The sequence below is a fragment of the Rhinolophus ferrumequinum genome, chromosome 20 (assembly GCF_004115265.2).
Source record: "Rhinolophus ferrumequinum isolate MPI-CBG mRhiFer1 chromosome 20, mRhiFer1_v1.p, whole genome shotgun sequence".
In the NCBI taxonomy this organism is placed as follows: Eukaryota; Metazoa; Chordata; class Mammalia; order Chiroptera; family Rhinolophidae; genus Rhinolophus; species Rhinolophus ferrumequinum.
The window spans coordinates 33974367-33993885 of NC_046303.1; the positions used below are offsets into that span (position 1 = coordinate 33974367).

A 19519-nucleotide genomic window follows, 5' to 3' on the forward strand; every position below is an offset into this window, starting at 1 on the left:
TTGTGAAATATTAAAACCATACCAGTTTAATAGAAAGGATTGGATTTAGGGAGCTGTGTAGACAAGTACTGGAGAACTGAAACGGTAAGGGGGAACTGCAGTAACACAGAGATAGTAAGTCTAGGAGGTAGCTACCACACTGAGGATGAAGGGACCAAGGAAAGAGGTTGGTTTATTAAAAACTACAAACTTGGAGAAGGGACCTACTGGAGCTGTGACCCATGCATCTGAGGAGGGGTGCTGCCCAGCTGTGTAGGTGCCTCAGGAGTCACATAAAAGACTTAAAGTCTGGCTTCAGTCTTTGAAAATGACTTGTTTTACTTCTAGTTTACTCTTACAGAAAGCAACCCCTCTTTCCTTAAGACATTTTACTTCCACCTATTGGGAAACTGTCATAATGTACTGAATTTGTTGGGATAAGTCACTTTGGTACCATATGTAGACCTGCAATGTCCACAATACAAACAGCACTCTGCATGTGGCATGGGGGACCACTGGTTATCTCCCCCGTCTTACAAAAATTTGCTAAATTCTTTCATTCCCTTATGTCTCCTTTCTAATTGTGTGAGCTTTTTTATTCTATAATTTTAATGTGATTCCAAGAGTATCATGCGATAAATGCATGTAATCAATAAACTAGCTTTAATCAATAATCATATAAAAATTACTTTATTAGTTATAAATATTTTTATATTCATCAAATTATTCATTATAGAATAAAAAGCATATTTAAATTCATTTATGATTTTGATATTTTTATTTCATCTCTTAACATTTGTTTTCTAGGTTCAAAGGAAAAAATTAAACATGAAAATTAAAATCGAGTTACAATCTTGTATTGCTATAAAACATATCAGCAAATAAGATGTCTGAAAAGGAGGATACTTCAAAAGAGGTAGAGGACAGCAGTAGTCAATTTAGGACAGAATCTAAATCACAGTTGGTGGAAAAACCTGGATTTATTAAAGAAATATCAAATTTGTTAAAGGAAGGTTCTGATGGGAAACCTTTTGACCAGATTGGTGAAACACATCCTAGAAAGGATACATTAGACAGACATGATGATACATCCTCCTCTGGAAATAAGCCTAAGAGAAATAAAGAACAAAGGGAAGCTCTTCAATCTTCTGAAACAGTCACTAGCTATGACAGCGCGCAATTAATAACTGAAACATCACCAAGTCCATCATCATCAATAACGGAGATGACTGCTGAATATGAGACTTCTGTTGACTTCCTATTTCATGAAACATTCGGAAAAAACAGTCTACAGCTCTCTGAAGAAAATGAGAAAGGACTTCGCTTAGGGTCAGATGACTTTACAGTCAATCTCAAGGCCAAGGGTTTACAAGAATTCCCCAAGGACATTTTAAAAATAAAATATGTAAAATATCTATATTTAGATGAGAACAAAATCGAAAGTTTTAAAGGAGCAGACTTGGGTGATCTGCAAAGACTAGAAATTCTGTCCTTGCAAGATAACAAACTATCATCATTTCCATCTGAAATTCAGTTATTTCATAATTTAAGGATATTAAATGTCAGTCACAACCAACTATCACATATACCTAAAGAAATATCACAGCTTGGGAGTATCAAGCAGCTCTTTTTAAATAACAATGACATTGAGAATTTTCCTTCTGGCTTAGTAAGTCTTAGAAACTTGGAAATTTTAAGTCTGGCTAAAAATAAGTTAAGACATATACCAGACACTCTGTCTAGTTTGAAAAACTTGAGTGTTCTCACTCTGGCATATAATCAGCTAACAATATTTCCTAAAGTTCTGTGCTTTCTGCCAAAGTTAATTTCATTAAACCTTACTGGAAACCTGATAAGCAGTTTGCCAAAAGAAATTAGGGAGCTTAAAAATTTAGAAAAACTTTTAATGGATCACAATAAACTTACATTTTTGCCAGTGGACATTTTTCGATTGCTCAAAATGCAAGAACTTCAGCTGACTAACAACAAATTAGAGGTTATTTCACACAAAATAGAGAATTTTAGGGAACTTAAGATTCTAATGCTTGATAAAAATATACTGAAAGAAATACCAGAGAAAATTTCCCACTGTGTAATGTTGGAATGCCTTAGTCTTAGTGATAATAAATTAACGGAACTTCCTAAGAACATCCACAAGCTTAAAAATTTAAGAAAACTCTGTGTAAACAGAAATAACATACTGAGAATACCTGAAGATATCTCACATCTTAATAATATGTTCAGTTTAGAATTTTCAGGAAATATAATCACAGATGTTCCCATTGAAATAAAAAACTGCAGAAAAATAACTAAAGTTGAATTGAGTTATAATAAAATAATGTATTTTCCAGTAGGTTTGTGCGCTTTAGATTCTCTTTATTATTTGAGCATTAATGGAAATTATATTTCAGAAATACCTGTGAATATATCTTTCAGTAAGCAACTGCTTCATTTAGAATTTAATGAAAACAACCTCCTAATATTTTCTGAGCACTTTTGTTCTCTTATTAATCTTCAATACCTAGATCTTGGTAAAAACCAAATAAGGAAAATTCCACCATCTATTTCCAACATGGCATCACTCCATGTTCTTATTTTATGCTGTAATAAATTTGAAACTTTTCCTATAGAAGTGTGTACTTTAGCAAATTTGCAAGTACTTAATTTTTCAGAAAACCAAATACAGAAAATTCCTCCAGAGATCTGTAACTTAAAAGAAATCCAGAAATTAAACATCTCAAGCAATCAATTTACGTATTTTCCTACTGAATTGTGTCAACTTTTCTCACTGGAAGAGCTGAATATAAGTCAGATAAATGGGACAAAGGTAAGAGAGTGATATTTTGGACTTTGGGGGGAAGGTGGGACTGAAGAGAATCAGAATCTAAGCTGTATGAGTATATGTGTTTTAAATTTAGGTGGAATATTTTATTTTTAAAAGGATAGGTTTTATATTTTAATCCCATACTTGGCTTACAAATACACTTCTCAACACAAAAGTTTTATAGGAAAACATTTCATTAAAATGAAATGCCAAGTAAAGCTGACAATTTTATATATTTCTTTTTATTTCAGTTAAATTATAAAAATAGTTTCAAACTTATAGATTAATATAAATACATTACTGGAGGAAAATTGGGAGAAAAAAAATCATTCCATGAGCACATTACTGTAATATAACTGTACTGGTCATATGTTGACAACTTACTTTCAGCCTTTTTTTTCCTTGTGTATATGGTTTTCTAAGCAATTATAAAAAGACTGTACATTCAAGTTTAAATTCTTTTATTTTCACTTAATGTATCATAATAATTTCCCTGTGATATAACATAATCTTCCCAATAATTGTTATAACCAACACGTGATTTATGTAACTAATCCTGTTAAACATTTAGGGATGTTGTAATTTTTTTTTCTACCTTTTTGATGAAAACTTTACTGAAATAAATATAAGAAAACCAACTTAAATGGAGACTTTACAATATTAAAACTCAATATTACAAAGATGCCAGTTCTTCAAAATTACTAAATTCAATGCAATTTAATAAGACTCCCAAATAGAATTTTAATATAGAAATAGACAAACTCATTCTAAAGTTCATATTAAAGGATATAAAGTTCACATTTAAAAAAATCACCAAGAAAAACAAAGAGCAAGGGAGGAGGCCGGGGGTAGATGTGACACGATGCACAATTAAATTAGAACAGCACTATGTGCTCAGGTGTAGACAAACTGGATCCGTAGAAGAGCAACATTTAGAAACCTTCCCATGCATCCAGGGCAGTTTATTGAACATGATGTGACTTTTTTTTTTTTTTTTTATCAACAAGGGCTCTTCACTGGATGGTGTTATGTCCATTTGCTACCCATTTAATTGAGAAGAAAAAAAAAGTTTAGATCCCTATTTCATATTTACTAAAAAATCAATTCCAGTTGGATAAAAGATCTAAAAGCAAAAGGCAAGATGTTTTTTTAAGGAATTGGAAGAACATATATAATTCTTTTTATGATGGAAGGGTGAATATTTCTAAAGGTGACACAAAATATCCCATCTGTAAAGAAAAGGTTTGAGGTTCGACTCTGCAAATTATTATTTCCTATAAGACAAAAGAAAGCATAAAGTTTAGCAGTGGGCTATGACAAAGCATTGCAACATATTAACAAAATTGGTATCAGATATAGAGACCCCAACAAGTAAGACTGAAACCTCCCACGTACACACAAAGGCAGCAGTGTGCTTTTCTAGTTTTTCCAAAATAATTTTAAAAGATTGGCAAAGCATATAAATAGGTCATTCACCAGAAACACAGATGATTGATAAACACGAAAAGGTGCCAACCTCACTAATACTCAGTGAAATGCAAATTAGAATGACCAGGTTTTACTCTTGCTGTTGGTATCCTGTGACTTTCTTTTCTGTCAGTCTTGCTGGAGGCTTATCAATGTATTGATCTTTCCAAAAAAAACAGCTTTTGGCTTCATTTGTTTTCTCTGTTGTTTTTGGAGTTTTTTCCAATTTCATTAATTTCTGCTCTTTTCTTTTTCCTTCTTTCTGCTAGATGAGGCTTTATTTTGTGCATCCTTTTCCAGTTTTTAAGATAGAAGCTTAGACTATCGATCTAAGAACTTCTTTCCTAATATAAGCACTCAAGGCTACAAATTTCCTTCCAAGACGCGTTAGCTGTGCCTACAAATTTTAATATGTTGTATTTTGATTTTTCTTCCATTGAAAATATTTTCTAATTTCTCTTTGGTGGGTTATGGAGTATATTGTTTCATTTCCAACTAATGCGCAATTTTCCTGTTACCTTCGATTTCTAGTTTAATTCCATTTTAGTCAGAAACATACTCTATGATTTCATTTACTTTATTTTTGTTAATGTTTATTGTATAAACCAGGACATGGTCTATCTTTTTATTGTATTTTATTTTATTCTATTGGGGAATATTGGGGGACGGTGTGTTTCTCCAGGGCCCATCAGCTCCAAGTCATTATCCTTCAATCTAGTTGTGGAGGTTGCAGCTCAGCTCCAAGTCCAGTCGCTGTTTTCAACCTTGAGTTGCAGGGGGCGCAACCCAGGGATGTTGTAATTTTTCATCATCATAAATAATGCTGTGAAGACCGTCTTCATCAATCTAGCCTTTTTCATATTTTATTCTCTCTTTAGGAAATTTTCCCTTAAAAATTGCTAGATTAATGGAAATAAATGTTCTTTATCACTTAGCATTTCATTTTACTCAAATACTAAGAGTGAATTTTATGAAATACTTTTTAAAAGTCAAAACATTACTGATGTATATTGAAACACATTATTGAAAAGGACATGTGGCTATCTTTAATTTGATTGTCACAGTCAAATTAAAGTCCTTTGATAGAGGTCAGACTATTATCTGCAAGATTTCCCAAAGTATGTTCCTAAAATAAACTAGTGCCATGAGCTGCTCCTGAAAATAACTAAATAAATAAACGGGTAAACGGGTTCCTATTGTCAAATAGCTTCGAGAAGCATTGGGTTCTCAGAGAATCACAATGAACGTTAGTGTATTAAAAGTTCTGAAGAGTCCTGCACTCAAGAAACTGGTCTGTGTCTATTTAACCCATATTTCCCAAACTTACTTGACCTTTTTTAACCTAACACCTGCTATATAGAACCTTTCCAGAAAGGCGATTCCAGGGAATAGTTGCTTGAGTTAGAAGGAATGAATAATGATACACGTCGTGTTTTAAAAGTTGCTCTTGTATTAAAAGACACTTTTTCTGCATTATAATCAACTAATTGCTTGGCTAATTTGTAATCCTCTCACTTTCTCCTTGTGTATCTTACTGTGGAAGTCTACAGGTTGTGTTCTTAATTTTCTCTTTTTTAGTAACTCCTTCCAAGACCACACCATACACATGACTCAAATCTACATAACTGGAGCTGATCTCTCACCAGTGGTTTAATCCCACAGTTCTTGTTCTTTTAGTCTTCTATTGTCTTTTACTCAACATAACTTCAAACTCATCTATCTTTCCAATGTAACTCCATTCAAAACCTCTGCATTTGGTCCTGAGGCCATTTTCTTCAAATCTCCCAATCTAGAAATCATGGAATCATCTTTGACTCTTGCTTTCCCATCACCATTATACTGAATCTTACACCAAACTTGTCTCATTTTGCCTCTGAAAAAGCTCTTGGATCATTCTGCCTTACTTTCCAGGGTCACTGTCTACATCCTGGTCCATGGGCATCAGTCACTCCATGCCTAGACTATTCCAGGAGCTTCCTGACTACTCTCTTTTCATTCAGTCTCCTCCCTTTTTCCAGGACTTGTCAAAACTACCAGGATTCATTCCAAAGGACTGTTCTCCGGAATCCAGAGTGCATATCTATTGCCTACTCATGGTGGGCGGCCATCAAAGGCATCAGTCCACATCATTTCAAAATGTCACTGGAGGGGAGAAAAATGATTTACAAAAACTCCTCAAAAAGAATATCCTATACGATTGGAAATATCACTTTGATAACCTCCTTTGGGTGGTGACATACCCAAAGGATTAATTTATGTAACAGCAGATGGTCTCTACACAGTCTTCTGAGAAAGACGAGTGCAATTCACCACTGGCCTTTTATTTTGCTAAGTGAAGGATGCCAAAAAGAAATCTTCCTACCACAGTAGTCTATCATCACATAGTTCTCACGCATTTCCTCTAATAAATATTGAGCAAGAAGTTAAAGAATATTTGAAAGAATATCAAATGATGGACCTGCCCACCTGTCTTGCTCTGCCTCCTACCTCACAGGCCCAGTTCTCAGGTCACCTTTGTTCATTTCCCATCACCATTGTACTGAATCTTACACCAAAATTGTCTCATTTTGCCTCTGAAAAAGCTCTTGGATCATTCTCCCTTGTTTTCCAGTGTCACTATCTCACACAGTGTCACCAGTCTTGCCATAGCCTGGTTCCATGTTCCTTCTCCAAACATATCTCCCTTTGCTCCCTATCACCTCTCTTTACTGGTCAGCTTCTTCCTGGCCATTTTCATGCATGATACTTGTCTTGCCTTAAGTGTCCTGTAATTTCTATCCAATACCATTCATTCTTAGGATGTCATTTGAGTCCACCTGCTACATGAAACCTTCCTTTAGTCCTCTGATTTGTACTATACATCCTCTAAACTTGCATATATCTGTTATTGTACTCTTTGACATTGGAGTACCTATTACTTAATGCTATTTCTTGATGGTTTCATATACGTATATTTTGTTCCCTGAACTAAACTGTAATCTCCTTGAAATGAGGGACTGTCTCTTATGCTTCTTTTATATCTGGAAGAACAATGAGCACAATATCCAGTATTTACTTTGTTTTGATATTTTTGAGGGACCCGTATATTCAAAATTCTTTTGTTCATGCATAGAACTGCCTTTATGTCAAAACCAATTGTGGTGGCCTTATTTCTCTGAGTGTACATATTTTTTCTTCACCTTAGCAGAGTATCTTATTTCCTGATATTTTGCATTACTTTTTGTACTAGGAATTTTTGTTTTAGGCTGCGTTGCCAAACTGTGTGACTCCATTCTAAAGGGGTTTATAGAGCATTTACTCAAAATGCACAATGCTTAGGGACACATATACAGAAAGTATAAAAGGTACATCATGTCATTTAGAAATCCAAGGAAAACACCTAATTGACTAATAAAAAGTAATGTTGGTAAGAATAGAAAAAAAGAGATCAAATGTGGCACAGAATTATTGGGAAAACTTCAGGGAAGAAGACAATAAACCAAAGCAGGGTCAGATGTAAGGAGGGAAGGAAGAGATAAAGTGGCACTGAACCCTGAGTGTTTAGAGAGTCAGAAAAGTGGGTTAGCAAGCCCAGGGTTCAATTGGGAGCATGGGTCAGACTGAAGAGGTCGTAGGATGCCACACAATATATCATGAACTTTAGCAAGGGAGTCGCAAAGGAATTTGTGACATCATGAAATATCTCCTTTTTAAGACAATAAAAAAAAAAATCCCTCCTTCTATTTGATTTCAGAAAAAAGTATTAGCCGTAGAAATACTTATTAAAAATATAATTGTTTAATTTTTGTTACAGTTAACAAGACTTCCAGAAGAGCTGTCTAATATGACTCAACTTAAAAGACTTGATATCTCAAATAATGCAATCAGAGCGATTCCAACAAATATAGGGAAATTGAGAAGTCTGGTTAGTTTAAATGCATACAACAATCAAATAAGTTATCTGCCACCATCTTTTCTATCTTTAAATGATCTCCAGCAACTAAACTTGAGTGGTGAGTATGAAGCATAATCAATAAATAGAGTATTAGTGTCGAGGTTATAAATTTTACTGACAGGACAGAATGGCAAACGGTCAACATAATGTATTAAGTGCCCATTGGAAGGGAATGGCTATCATAGGTAAAGAAAATGTGAGTAGAGCATAAGGTCCAGTTCTTTTCCTGAAAGAGGTTATAATCCAGCTGGGGAACCAGAACATATTTTCATTTCTTTTCTGTCTCCTCTGCCTATACCCATTAATTCAGCATTTCTTCCCTTTCTGAACTTGACACTATTCATCACCTACCTACACAACCTTAGGTCAGCATTTTCTCTGTTTTCCCTTCTCCGCTGGCTCCCCAATCCTACTCCTATACCCTACAATATTCTAATACCTTACAGTCTTTTACAAAGTCAAACACTACAATAACAAATTTAAAAAAGTAAATCATTTACTCTAAAGATATCAGAAAAGATTTCCCAAAGCACAACAAATACCATGTTTCCCCGAAAATAAGACCTAAGTGGAAAATAAGCCCTAGTGTGATTTTTCAGGATGCTCATAATATAAAATAGGCTCTACCGTATTTCCCCGAAAATAAGACCGGGTCTTATATTAATTTTTGCTCCAAAAGATGCATTAGGGTTTATTTTATACTAAGAGCATCCTGAAAAATCATGCTGCGGCTTATTTTCCGGTTAGGTCTTATTTTCGGGGAAACATGGTACTAGACCGGTGTTTTTAAAAATATTATTATTATGAAATATTTTAAACTTACAGAAAATAATAAATACCTACATACCTATTCCCAGATATAAAGAGTGTTACGGTTGTGTGATATTTACTTGAGCTATTTTTGATTAAGAAATAAAATAATAGAGGTGAAACTTTTTGTGCCCAAACTAGAAGTAACCATTTTGTGTGTATCTTTTTTCCACCCATGTTTTTATACATATTTATGTATGTATATATATCCATACAAAGTACTATTTTGAATTTTTTAATTGTATTAAATCTTATACTATATGGTATGTAATTTGCCATTCTGTAACCTGCTTTTTTCATTTGTCATATTTCTAAAATTAATCCATGTTAATATATACATAGACCTATTTCATCCATTTTAAATGCTGTATAATATTCAATTATATGGTTAAACAACAATTAACCCATTATCCCGTTGACAGACAATTAAGCTGTTTCCAATTTGTTTGCTACTATAAACATTCTTGAGCATGATAGTCCTGGTATACATTTGCCTGAGTTTCTTTAGTGCACATAGCTATAAGGAGAATTGCTGGATCAGAGGGTATATACGTCTTCAGCTTTACCAGATTTGGGGAAATTGATCTCCGTAGTGGTTGTACCAGCTAACCACAAGATCAACTGAGTTTATGAAATCATACCTTTCAGTAGAAAGTAGCATTTCTAACTAGGGCGGTCTTAGAGGATTTCCAGATTAACAAAAAAGTTCATCTTTTTGTTACCATAATACCAGCAGTGCAGTAAAACCTACAGTAATGCAGCAATACTTAGATATAATGCAACTAGAACTTGTCTCCTGAGTTCCCAGAACTCCCTGAAATCTGGCTGTGCAGGTACACATCAGACGTTTCATTAATTTTGCAGTAAGTTACAATAACTGAGCCCTGCAATTGAATTTTTGGTCCCATTTTTGTGTTATGGCAAAGTTTTACTGTCTTTTAGGGAGGTTATTTATCTGTCCAAGTGTAGGACAGGACATACTCCACTCTCCTACTATTTGTGCATGAATAAAGGCTGCCTAGAGCCTCCTGGCCACTGGAGAACACGACTACCAACCGAAAGCACAGTTCTCCTTAGGCCTTCTAGTACAGGATCCAGGAGAACGGGACGATCACAGACTTTTCAGCAGCCTTAGCCAGCTCTCTGTTAGTCCCCATCGGCATTAGGAAAAGACATCGGTCAGGATCCAATCGGGAGACAGAAACTATACGTTAATGACCAAGTAGTTAAGTATGCTCTTAACTACATAACTGAAAGGGTAAATGAGAATTCTAAGGTTATCGCAAAAGTAGCAACGGCAGGAAACAACGGCCCTATGGCTGATGGAGTAAAGTTGGAATTATTACAACTTAAAAGATCGGAGGCGGGGCCACGCAGACGTGAAAATTAGATATCTGAGGATGGAACACTGCTTGGCTAGTGCTGGTTGCTTTGAGCTTGGGGTGTGTGTGCGTGTGTTGGGTAAACCGCAGACTGCACTCAGCTGTTTCAATGGGAAGGAACTGCTACTGGTGGGGTAAAAGAGGGTACCTTGGGTGACACTCAAGAAAAAACAGTCAAGAAGCCCACAGAGAGATAAGATTGGAGGCAAAGACTACACAACTGGCAGGCCCACAGTCACCAACTTCTATTGCCGAATTTGAAGTTAGAGGGGCTCAGTTCAAGTCTTGTAGTTTAATGTTTCCTTCATTCATAAAAGGAAGCTACCAGGAGTACCCATGCCATAGATTTGGTGGGTGACTGAATGAGATTTTGAAAGCAGGTAGCATACTGTTAGAGCACCATTCAAACAAAAGGCCTCTTGTGAAGAAACGTCCTCTTGTCAATCACTGCAGTGAATTTAGGAAGCCAACCTCTCTGAACCTCAATTTTCTCATCAGCAAGACAAGAAGGCTATAACTTCTGCTTGTCCATAGAGTTGTGGGAATATAATTTGGTAAAATTTATGGAACACTTTGACAAATGTGAGACATTATACCAAAAAAGGGATTTAGATATTAATTCATTTCCTCATAGCATGGGTTTTGGAGTAGAAAAGACCTTAGTTAGATTTCTAGCTCCATCATTCACTAACATTTTTTTTTTAATGTTAAGCTTCTGTTTCCTAACCTTTAAATAGAAATAATAATATCTACTCTTTGGATTGGGAGCATTAAGTGGTTAACCAACCACAAGCACAGAAATTGATGCAGTGTAGGTTTTTAAAAGATGTTAGCATCTCTCCTCCAAGGAGCTAAAATACCAAACGAAAGGAAGACAGATGGACATGTGAGTTGCTTGTAGTTTTTCTCAACGAGGAAAGACCTCACAGTTCACAGTTCTCTACAGATCTGCACTGGTAATGCCACCCGGCAGGCTTTCATCCCCTACCTGCAAGACAGCTAGTTATGCAAGTAGAGTTCTATCTGTTGTTCACAGCTGGCCTCTGTTCTGATGGTGAGTGCTTGTGCTAACCCAGTTAAGTATTTTGAAGATCACCACTTAACATCGACTAATGTAACAGCCTCTGAAAGGACTCCCATCGATAGCCTCTCTTCCCTTTGTTAATGCCAGTATTTCCTTTTTATTAATTGTTATTACATTTATTGGGGTGACATTGATTAGTAAAATTATACAGGTTTCAAGTGTACAATTCTATAATACATCATCTACATGTTGCATTGTGTGTTCACCACTCAGAGTCAGTTCTCTTCCATCACCAAATATTTGACTCCCCTTTCCCTGAAACAGGAAAAGGACATTAATGGAAAATCTAATGATACCCAGAAATGTGCAAAGTTTGTCTAATACTAAGGTACCAGTATTAATTTCTTAGATTTGATAAATATAACATGATAACATGAGATAACATTAGGGGAAACTAAAACTAGATGAGGAGTACACAGGGACTCTACAATTTCTGCAATTTTTCTGTAAATCTGAAATTACTCCAAATAAAAAGTTTATTTTTTAAAAAAATTACCATTACATCTACTCTGTCAAGTCCCTTCCTGAATTATAAGAGGAAAGCCTATCTTATTTTGCCATTCTCTGTGAGAGAAAGGAACCACTGTTCTGTTTCTTTACTTCCTCCTTTTCACTCCTAGCAACTGAACAACAGGAAGAGTTTAGGATTCTTACTTACGATTTGCCAGCATTGGGAGGGTTCTCTGGTAATTTGCAGTGAGACACAGTAGATGCCCCATATGTAGTTATTTGTCTCCACACTTTTCTTTTACAGAAAGGTATAATTAAATTATAATTTCTTTTCTACTAGGAAATAATCTTACAGCTCTGCCTAGTGGTATCTACAACCTTGTTTCACTGAAAGATATAAATTTTGATGATAACCCTTTGGTGAGACCTCCAAGGGAAATGTGTAAAGCAAAACAATTGTATACCATCACACGTTATCTACAGAGGGCAGATGAAAGAGATGGTAGGTGATGAGTAAGTGAGTGAATTGCTTGTAAGTTATTTTCCAGAATTATCTGTACATTAAAAAATAGTTTGCTTTAATTAGAGGCTTTCAATATGGCAGAGACATTAAAATATTTATCATTTTCCCTTTTCAGAAGGAGTTTATCTTGATAATTCAGATTATTTAATCTGGGACTATACACATTCAACCACTGAAAACAGTTAAATCCAAGCGGAAGGGTGAGCTGTTTCCCTCCTAGTGGTTTCACTGCCCTTCAACAGGTTTTTTTAAAATCATGATTGTGGCCAGATTCAGAGAATCCTCACACAGATTTCTTCATCATTTCTAATCTGTATCTACATATGTAGTTGTTCTAAAAGTCATTACTTGGCCATAAGAAGTCCATAGAGCCTTTCCACTGACGCCAGTCAGTTGTTTGCCCACTAGAATCACTGGCCTGCAATCCTTGGGCACTCTTCATTCCTTCTGTCCCTAATTATTTCATAGAGCAAGTCCATTTCCTTTAAATGTTCGTCTACTGGAAAACATGGAGACTGGTTTCTCCAAGCCTATGGGAGGCAAATTTCACTGTCCCATTCTTTCCCTGGAGCTGGGTTCTCAACAACTAAGCTTTTTCCAGTGATTCTGACTTTGCTCCTCATTGTCAATCCTCAGAATGCATCCAGATTTTGGTCCTCTGATTTAATGCAGCATTTAATAAGTATTAACTTAATAAGTACTGTTCCAGCTGTGGGGAAAGGGAATATACAAAACTGTCCCCTAAAATTATTTTATTATATCATGTACCCTGTGTATGTAGACAGGAGTCTACATCAGCATAACCTCATAATCTAGTGAGCTGGTCATTAAAAATGTGCAGCCACATATACACCCATACACATGGCTACCATTCAGAAGCTTTTGCAAGACTTGGCCTCATCGACTGGAGAAAAACCTGAGATAAAATTAAAAGTCACAGCAGCTGCTTTTTTTTAACTTGCTATGCAAGTTGGTTCTGCGGATTATAATCATAAAAAAGGGACATTTTGTGGTAACTTTATTTCTATAAACTAAAGTCTTTAGGGGTTTTCAAGGATCCATAAATAATTCTTGCTACGTAACAGCACTTTAGAGAATGGCTGTCAAGTTCATGATTGAATCGCCTTGCTAAAATTCTGTTACTCAAGTTCTTGAGGAAGGAGGATTCATGTGGTTCTGGCCTCGATGGGGAAAGCACAAAGGGCAATGGTATCAGATAGAAGTCAGCAGAAACAAGAGAACCATGGCCATTTACCTCCTTTCCCTACGTCTGAGGGGCCTTCAGACAGCAGGCCTGGAGCCCAGAGAGAGCAGAGAGGAAGTCATCATAGAAGATGCATTTATTGTGCAATTAACAAAGAACATGGGGTCCCTTCCTTAAAATTTTACTTAGAAGACTGGATTTTCATTTATATCATTAGCATACAATCTAGCCTGAGGGATTATTGGTATATAAAAATTAAAAAACAGAAAACATAGAACATATGTTTGAGATTATTACAGAGGGGTGGGTGATCACTAGTTCTTAAAAATTCCCAAAGTACCTTGGGTCAACAACAAAAAAATGAGTGTAGTTCAAATTAGCTGGAAGCTTTATTTTACCTAAACTGAACACTCTCTACTTATATCTAAGCCAACATTCATTAAATGAGTGATTTGAATATAAAATATGCATATATACAAAATATTTATAGTACCGTATTTCTCCAAAAATAAGACCTAACAGGAAAATAAGCCCTAGCATGATTTTTCAGGAAGACATCCCTGAACATAAGCCCTAATGCATCTTTTAGAGCAAAAATTAATATAAGACCCAGTCTTATTTTTGGGGAAACACGGTAGATGTGAACTTAGCTTCTCAAGATGGTATATAAAGAAGTTCATTAAAAAGCTATTGTATATTAGGTTTGCATTTTACACTTCCATTTTACTTGACATATACATTTGGTAGGAGCACAGAAGTAAGAAACCTAGATATAATAACTCAAAATACAGTATGTTTTTCAAAAGTGATGGCCTAAATTTTCTTTTATGTTCAAATAACAGAGAAAATCTTAGAGAAGATCTTCAAGATAGTTGCCAACAACATCACTGAAACAAATTTTCAATTTTTGTGTCAAAAATTAAACCTGGCAATCTCAGAAACTGATAGGTCTACAAAGAGGTATGTATGAATGACAACATGTGGTATAAGCTTATTCTCATGTTCTGATTTATATCATTAATATTACATGGTTGTGAAACATTCATATTAACATGAACTGTAATTTGCTGTAAAAGAATGACTTTAGTTTATTATATATATTTGAGATCCATGTGGGTATATGTAGTTGTTATGAGTAAGGGCTCTGAGGACAGATGGCTAGGCTCTAAATCCCAACTAGTTTTGTGACCTTAGATAAGTCCCTTAGCTTCTCTGTGCCTTAGTTTCTTCACTGGTAAAATAGATATGCTTACCATGTTTCCCCGAAAATAAGACCTAGCCAAACAATCAGCTCTAAATGCATCTTTTGGAGCAAAAATTAATATAAGACCGGGTCTTATATAATAGTAAAGACCCGGTCTTATATAATAGTAAAATAAGACTGGGTATTACATTATATATTATATTATATACTATATATATTATATTATATATTATATTATATTGTATTATATTATATTATATATTTTAAGACCTGGTCTTATATTATAGTAAAATAAGACCGAGTATTATATATCATACATTATATTATATCCAGTAAAATAAGACCGGGTATTATATTATATTATATTATACTGTATTACATAAAACCTGGTCTTATGTTATAGTAAAATAAGACCAGGTCTTATATTAATTTTTGCTCCAAAAGACTCATTAGAGCTGATTGTCCGGCTAGATCTTATTTTCAGGGAAACACAGTACTTAAGAGAGTTGTCATGAGACCAAGTTATAAAGCATGTATCAAGAGCAGTAATGTATTGGTTTATAGTAAATAATTCATAATTATTGTTTTGAGGTCTTGTGTAAATCTCTCAGATCGAATGTTAATTAAATTGTTGATTCTCTCCAAGGAAGAAGGTGTGAGATGGGGCTAACATTTACTTTCTATGTTCTAAACTCTGTGTTAAATTTTTAAAGGGACTCTCTTTACCAAATAATTTAATCCTCACTTCAATCTGGTAAACTGGCTTAAAAACCTAGATATACAATATTTAGTAGTTTGAAACAATGTTCTTTAAGTAATTATTGTTTAAAAAATTTTTCAGCACTGTTTCATTAAGTGAGCGAGTCCACCAAGCACTTGACAGGTGGAAAATGGAAAGTACCAACTTGTCACTAACCACTGCTGCTTTAAGTGACCAACTAACTCGGGCGCTAACTCTGATAGGAGCATATGAAATTATGAACAAAATCACAGCTTTAAAACTTTTTACATGTACAATTAAATTCTGAATAGTGTATAAATAAAAACTGAAAACTTACGATGCACTTATATAACTGAAACTGGATCTAAGAGAATTGCATGTCATGTCTCTTTTTATGCATTCCTAAGAGGTGATAACAATTTATGGCTACCACTGTAATATGTTACAATAAAATATTACAGACAATGTTTTGTGTATTTGTTCTATTGGCCTAGAATTATGATAACAAATTTTTAAAACAAATAATTCCATTTAAAAATTCTTTGTTGTATAATGCTTTTACAGAACCCCATATTTGTAAATAATAAGGTAATTAGTACATTTCATTGAAGTTAGAAAGCAGAGCAGTTTCTTTTTAGATACTGGCTTAAAAATGGAAGTGAATATCCCTATCGTTTCTCCATTTGGAATGGGGTCGCTCTGTTAAACATAAAGCAAGGCCAGGGTCAGTAAGCCTCTAGGTGAGTGTCCAGATAGGACTGATGGAGTGGTGTCTCGCCTATCATGTGTAGCTTCTTCTATCAGAAACCTTCCTTTATATGGGGAACCCATTTCACCTATTTTAGGCAGAGCTGACTTTGTCACAGGCAACCCTCTTCCCCCATCCCTGAAGCCACTAACACCAAGGTCTTCAACCCATGTAACTACAGTGAATGATGCAGGGAAAGCCACCTGACTGAGGCCAGGCCATTAAGAGCTTCCCTTGGACCTTTCAGCACAACTATAAGGGAAGATGCACACTTTCTGTTGGTAGGTTATGAGTCTTGGAGTCTTGTTCTACCATACACAGATTGTGGTAGTCTGTCTGAGAGCTGGGGAGAGAGAGAGAGAGAGAGAGAGAGAGAGAGAGAGAGAGAGAGAGAGAGAGAGAGAGAGAGAGAGAATCCAGCTATCAGGGTTCTCCAGAGAAACAACCAATAGGGTGTGTGTGTGTGTGTGTGTGTGTGTGTGTATCTGCATATACAGAGGGTGCCAAAAAATTGTGTACACATTTTAAGAAAGGAAAACTGTATTAAAATTGTAATACTCAATATATACCAATAACAAAAGATGAATACAAGTCACGTTTGACTTCTGCAATTACAAGAGATGCTCAAAGTGGTTATCATCAGCGTCCAGACACTTCTAATTACAGCGAACTACTGTTTGAGCAACATTGACCAAAGTGTCCACTTGTACACATTTTTTTGGCACCCCTGGCATACAGATTTATTATAGGAATTGACTCACATGGTTATGGAGGTTGAGAAGTCCCACAGAGATGTCTGCAAGCCAGAGAACCAGGAAAGCTGGTGATATAATTCAGTCCAAGGCCAAAGGCCTGAGAACCAGGACTGCTGATGGCCAAAGGCAGCAAAGATGGACATCCTAGCTCAAGAAAAATTTGCCCTGTCTTTGCCTTTTTGGACCATTTGGACCCCAAAAGATTGGATAATGCCTGTCTAGATTAGTGAGGGTGAATTTCTTTACTCCATCTACTGAATCAAAGGCAAATCTCTTCCGGAAACACCCTCACAGACACCACACCTAGAAATAATGTTTTACCAGTTATCTGGGGCATCCCTTAACTCAGTCAAGTTGACACATAAAATTACCCATGACAGCAGCCATGTCTGAAACTAACAATACTTCTGGACTCTTCACTTTCACTAGCTTAATTCTTATGCCAATTAGACTATAGTAAAATCAATCTTGTTAATATACATTGTTTCACTTAAAGTCGCAGAAATCTACTGACAATGTTAAGTGAGAACTTACTGTACTCTTATCCGTACTAGAAAAAGTTTAAAAATAGAGAATTAGGACCTAGGCATTATAGTTGCAAACCAGTATTTCATGTTGCATTTAACAACAACAAAGACAAAATATATACTGTTTAAATCCAACCTGCAAAACCAATTCCTTTGTTTAATTTGGTCTCACATCACAAAGTTTACTATATCTTTCAAGTAGAAACTTATTTTATAAAGTAACAAAACCTGGGCCAGCCCAGGTGGCTCAGGTGGTTGGAGCTCCGTGCTCCTAACTCCGAAGGCTGCGGTTCAATTCCCACATGGGCCAGTGGGCTCTCAACCACAGGGTTGCCAGTTCAATTCCTCGACTCCCACGAGGGATGCTGGGCTTCGCCCCCTGCAACTAAGATTGAACACGGCACTTTGAGCTGAGCTGCAGCTGAGCTCCCAGATGGCTCAATTGGTTGGAATGCAGTCCTCTCAACCACGAAGGTTGCTGGTTGGACTCCCGCAAGGGGTGGTGGGCTGCAACTAACAACAGCAGCTGGACCTGGAGCTGGGCTGCACCCTCCATGGCTGGGATTGGGGGGACAACAACTTAACTTGGAGGGGGTCCTTGAGGTGCACACTTTTCCCCAATGGGGTCCTGTTCCCCTTCCTCAATTAAAAAAAAAAAAAAAAGACCTGAATTTGAAAAAAAATGTAACAACTGCACTATGTCTAGAATATCCTTAACCATTTGTATTAGGTCTCCTTCCATTCAGTTATGGAAACTCAGGTCAGTTTAAGCAAGTGAAAAGTGGAGTCTAGGAGAATTGTTAGTTTCAGACATGAAAAGTGCAGAGTCCAGACTACTCTTTACCAGGGCCATTTCTCAGGGCTTTGTTTGCAGTGAATAACCTTGAAGGATGAGGTAATGCCTCTCTCCAGGATAAACAGCAGGCTTGTTTACTGCTTGCTATAAAATAGCGAGTTTTCCAAGCTCAATGTTCCTCAACTGTGATAAAAACCCACTACATGTGAGGTGTCCATTTGGGTCCACATTGCATTGCCCCATGAGACTTGGAGGGCAAAAGGAATCAATACAAACATACCAATGCGCGTGTTGCTTGCTGCCAGCCATAAAGTCCTTTGTCTGGGATTTAGGAGTCTTATCTTCTGCTACTACACATGAAATAGCAACAAGGTAACTTTTTAGCTTGTGAGTAGGGCAAAATCCACACCTAGACCCAACAGCTGTTTGAGGCAGTAGAAGAACTGCAAAAGCACAAATGAAAGAGGTTTGTGGGTAACGACGAAAGATGAAGTGGTAAGAAACATAGATCTGATCATGAATAGGGCCTCTTGGTGCTAAGCCAGAAATGCAAACCTTTGAATGTCAGTTGTACTTTATCCAGTAATACATTAATGAGCATAAATGCTTATGTTTCAGAAGCTATGTGTCAGAGAGGCAACACGTATGGGTCCTGGATCCAGGAAATCCTGGGTTTGAAGTGCAGAGCCTATATCTAATATAGGTGTGATGCTACTTAACCTGTCTCAGTTTCCTAAGTTGTAAAATGGGGTATTTGAAACTGAGTTCCCCCAGAAGCAGACCCTGAGAAAGGATTTTGGTACACATCAATTAATTGGGAGGTGATCCCAGGAATTACTGGTAGAGCAGTGGGGAAGTAAGACAAGAAAGGGAAGGAAGTTAATGATGGGGTATTATTGAATGGCTTGTAATTGTGGGCAAAGTAGGGCTCAATCCCTTGGGAACTTGGGGAGAGGGTGTAGAACAAGTCTCAAGAGTTTTTCAATCTAATGAGTGAGGGAACTAGAGTCTTTACTCTTCGATTCTCTTTCATCATGGCTAAGAGCTGCTTCTAGGGGTTCCACAGCACTTCTGGCCTGCCTCAGGCTAGCCAAGAGAAAGTTGTAAGGCG

The 19519-nt window shown here is 36.2% G+C and overlaps 1 protein-coding gene and 1 long non-coding RNA gene across 2 annotated transcripts in view; one reads left to right on the plus strand and one right to left on the minus strand.

Moving 5' to 3' along the window:
* LOC117012109 (uncharacterized) overlaps positions 1-19519 on the minus strand; it is a 42743-nt gene that overhangs the window by 11917 nt on the left and 11307 nt on the right. The gene's annotated exons all lie outside the window — the stretch shown is intronic.
* On the plus strand, positions 866-15889 carry LRRD1 (leucine rich repeats and death domain containing 1). Its single transcript, XM_033088022.1, has 5 exons — positions 866-2806; positions 8064-8262; positions 12271-12432; positions 14500-14617; positions 15703-15889. The coding sequence occupies exons 1-5, from the start codon at positions 866-868 to the stop codon at positions 15887-15889; spliced, it is 2607 nt and encodes an 868-aa protein (XP_032943913.1).